Genomic DNA, 3311 nt, shown 5'->3' with positions numbered 1-3311 from the left:
CAGTTACGGAGCTGGCGTTGGAAAGGCTGGGGCTGTACCTGCCGGGACCGTGGCGCTGACCACCCCTATGGGCACTGGCTGGGTGTGCAGGTCCCCTTCTCGCTCAGAGCCAAGCACCTCAGACATCCCAGCCATGCTGCTCCCTGCAGCCTCACTGTTACCTGCATACATGCTGCCCTCCCCGGGGCTGCTGCTGGCTCCTTGTAGAGAGACCAGGATGGGGCAGAGCGTAGCACCATGGGGGCTCATCCTGCTGCCTGTGCTGGGTTGGAGCTGCCTGCCCGGTGAGGCTGGCGGCGCCACTGCTGTGTTGTGCTGCATGGCCCCCATCCCTGAGGCTGCTCCCCAACATTACTCTGGGTCTCCCTGGAGCAGCAGTGTGTGCCAGGGCAGGTGCCTGCCTGCACATGGGGCTTGGGGAAGGGAAGCTTCCTCCCACTTGGCTTTATTTAACCCTGGCCTGGTTTGAGCGGGACCAGAGCAGGTGTGTGGCACAGCCTGGCAGTGTCGCTGTTGTGTGGGATGGGCTGTTTGCTGTCCCCAAGCCAGTAACAGGAGTGGTTTCTGTGTTGAGCCCCTGCCTCTGGTCAGTGAGTGGGGGATAGGGGGGGTCTTGGTGCTGATGCCCTGGGACCGAGGGCCTCCCCTCTCAGCCTGCTGCTGCTTCACTCTGTGTTTTCCTTGTCAGGTCTCGTTATCCCACACATCCTGCAAGTCACAGTCTTGTGGGGGTGGCTCCCACTCCTCTTCCTCCTCCTCCTCCTCTTCATCCTCCTCGTGCCACGGGAACTCAGGGGACTGGGACCCCAGCTCCTTCTTGTCTGCTCACAAGCTCTCGGGCCTCTGGAATTCGCAGCACACCAACGGGGCTGCACAAGGCAGCCCCCTCGGGGCCCCCCCTGCTGCACTAGGTGAGTTGAGGCTGGCTGAGGGGTTGAGCAGGGTTTTTTTGCCTGGTCCTTGGCTTATATGGTTTCCTCATGGGTGGGCTGGGCCCTGAATGCCAGTGCCAACGGGATGCTGGGATCTCCGCAAAGGCAGAGGGTGCTGGGAGCCAGCCCTAACTCCGCTTTCCTTCCAGGTGACAAGCACCCCGGCCTTGCTCTCTCTCCAGAGTGCGTCAGCCAGGCATCTGCTGTGGCACCGGGGCTCAAGGCCTGTCCCTACAGCCACGTGGCCTCCCCCACCTCCAGCAGCGCCGCCCCGGGCTCGCCTCTGCCTACCTCACTCGACTTCTGCAAGACGCTGCCGAAGCAGTTCAAAAGCATGTGCCGGAGGGCCACCCCGCCAGGTGGGTGCCCGGGGCAGGGCCGCCCTTCTCTTCCCAGCCCGCTGCTCCACGCAGCCCCTGCTGCCCCAGCGCCTTCCCCTTGCTCTGCTCCCCATGGGGTAGGGCTGCGGGAGGGACAGGACACTGCTGAGCCCCCTTGCGAGCAGGGATGGCTTCTAGCCTGGGTGCCCTGCTGCCTGGGGGTGGGCAGGGTTTGATCCACAGAAGAGTGGCCTGTGCAGAGGTGGTGGGTGGCTTCAAGCCTGGCCTTGGCCCACATGGGACAGCCGGTGTCTGACTGTCTGCTCCTGTCCCTCTGCAGGTGAGGCCTTCCACTCCTCAGAGCATCATCAGCACTCGGACCTCACTGCTCCTCCCAACAGTCCCACCGGCCTCCCCTCACAGCCACCAGCGCTGATCCCCTCCAAGCAGACACCTGCCCACCCGGGGCCCTTTGGCTCCCCACCCCATGTCCCGCTGGGCACCTCCCCGCAGGCCGCGCTCTTCCCCGCACCCAGTGCGCAGGCGGCAACCCCGAAGCCGGTGTCTGAGTCCTCTCCCACTGGCCCGGTCTCACACAGCCCAGGGTCGTGTAAGAGCCCTCACCTGCCCCCTGCCAACGTGCCGCTGCTGAAGATGCCACCTCCGCTGTCGGGCTGCACGCATCCCTGCAACGGGCACTGCAGCACTTCGCTCATCCCTCCTCCCGCCTCCCACCAGCTGCCCAGCACGAACAGGTGAGTAGAGGAGCCCTGCCTGCTTCCAGCCTCTCCTCACTGGGTGACGTGCCCGTTCTCCCACCCCTGCCTCTGGGTGCACTTTTCCCCGTAGAGGAAAAGCGGGGAGGCGGTGGTGGTGCATTGAGCCGCTGTCTTTGTGGACCAGTTCCGCTGCTGCAGACCCCTGGTCTCTGAGGGTTGAGCTCTTTCTCTCCCTGCGTGTCTTCTCCCTGCGGTTGTCCTTTAGTACTTGTGGTGCAGAAGAGACTGTGCTTGCTCCTCCTCCAGCTAAAAGACCCAAAGGAACCGCCCGGTCAACCTGCTGTTGGCCAACAGGACCTTTGTCAGTGAGATCCGTCGGGCAGCTGTGGCACTGAGCAAAGGTCCTTGAGAAGATGAAGCCTGTGGACTTGCGGTTCTGCTCGCCTGCTCCTCTGGCCCTCTCTGGGCTGCCTGTGCCCTGGAAGAGAGCACGCTGAGTCGCGGGCGCTGGTTCCTCTCTGTGCGGAGAGCCAGCCTTGTCCCGAGCTGGAGCTCGAGGAATGGTGCTGTGGGCCGTGTCCTGGTCTCCCTGTCTCTGAGCTGGGTGGTCTGTGCCTGTGGGAGCCGGGCCTGCCTGCATGTGGGGATGTCTGGCAGCTGCATGCAGTTCCAGTGTTTCTCACCTGTGGTACCTGCCGCCCCCAGTGAGTACCGCTCCCTGCCCTGGAATCAGCTTGTGGCCTGGCAGGGGGACGCTGCTTTTTGGAGCTCTGGTGTGCCAGCCTCCTGCCTGCCAGAGGTCCTGGGGGGCGAGGAGCTACAGATGTCTTCTGCCATCGGCTCCTCTGGCATCTACCCTGGAGGAGGAGGATGCAGGGGAGGGGGTTTGTCTGCCCTGCAAATCCTTCTGCTTGGGTACAGGCTGCCCTGGTATGGGTGTTCCTGCACACGTGGTGTGGGGTGATTTTCAGACCCTCTGGCTCCTGCTCACCTCTCACCCTTCACCCGTTCTCCTCAGGGACCCCTCTTGCAAAGGGCACAAATTCCCAAACGGTACCAGTTGCCACCCGCCGCAGCCGTGTGAGGCAGACGAGGGGCTCGGGGAGGATGAGGACCTCGGAGCGCAGTTCCTGCCCCTCCTCCTCCACCAACCAGAAAGATGGGAAGTTCTGCGACTGCTGCTACTGTGAGTTCTTCGGCCACAACGCGGTGAGTAAGGGGCTGGTCTGCAGCCACCCCCGGTCCTTGCGCTCTGATCTGTGGTGAGACATTGCGTGATCCGTGTGCTGGGAGGTGGGCAGGTCTGGCTACGGCTGTTTCTTACCGGCATATGCATCCCC

General features: G+C 63.5%; 1 protein-coding gene across 1 annotated transcript in view; it reads left to right on the top strand.

The window, feature by feature from the left end:
* Positions 1 to 688: 688 nt before the first annotated feature.
* Positions 689 to 3311, top strand: part of FAM193B (family with sequence similarity 193, member B) — a gene marked incomplete at both ends in the record, with an annotated part of 4372 nt that continues 1749 nt past the window's right edge. The window contains 5 exon segments of the mRNA XM_010182445.1: positions 689 to 911; positions 1082 to 1291; positions 1593 to 2007; positions 2990 to 3085; positions 3087 to 3180. Of these exon segments, the coding sequence (XP_010180747.1) occupies positions 689 to 911; positions 1082 to 1291; positions 1593 to 2007; positions 2990 to 3085; positions 3087 to 3180 (1038 nt within the window).

Source organism: Mesitornis unicolor, unplaced genomic scaffold (genome assembly GCF_000695765.1).
Source record: "Mesitornis unicolor isolate BGI_N332 unplaced genomic scaffold, ASM69576v1 scaffold30250, whole genome shotgun sequence".
Classification (NCBI taxonomy): Eukaryota; Metazoa; Chordata; class Aves; order Mesitornithiformes; family Mesitornithidae; genus Mesitornis; species Mesitornis unicolor.
The sequence above is the reverse complement of the archived record's forward strand: the minus strand, read 5'-3'. Positions and strand labels throughout refer to the sequence as shown.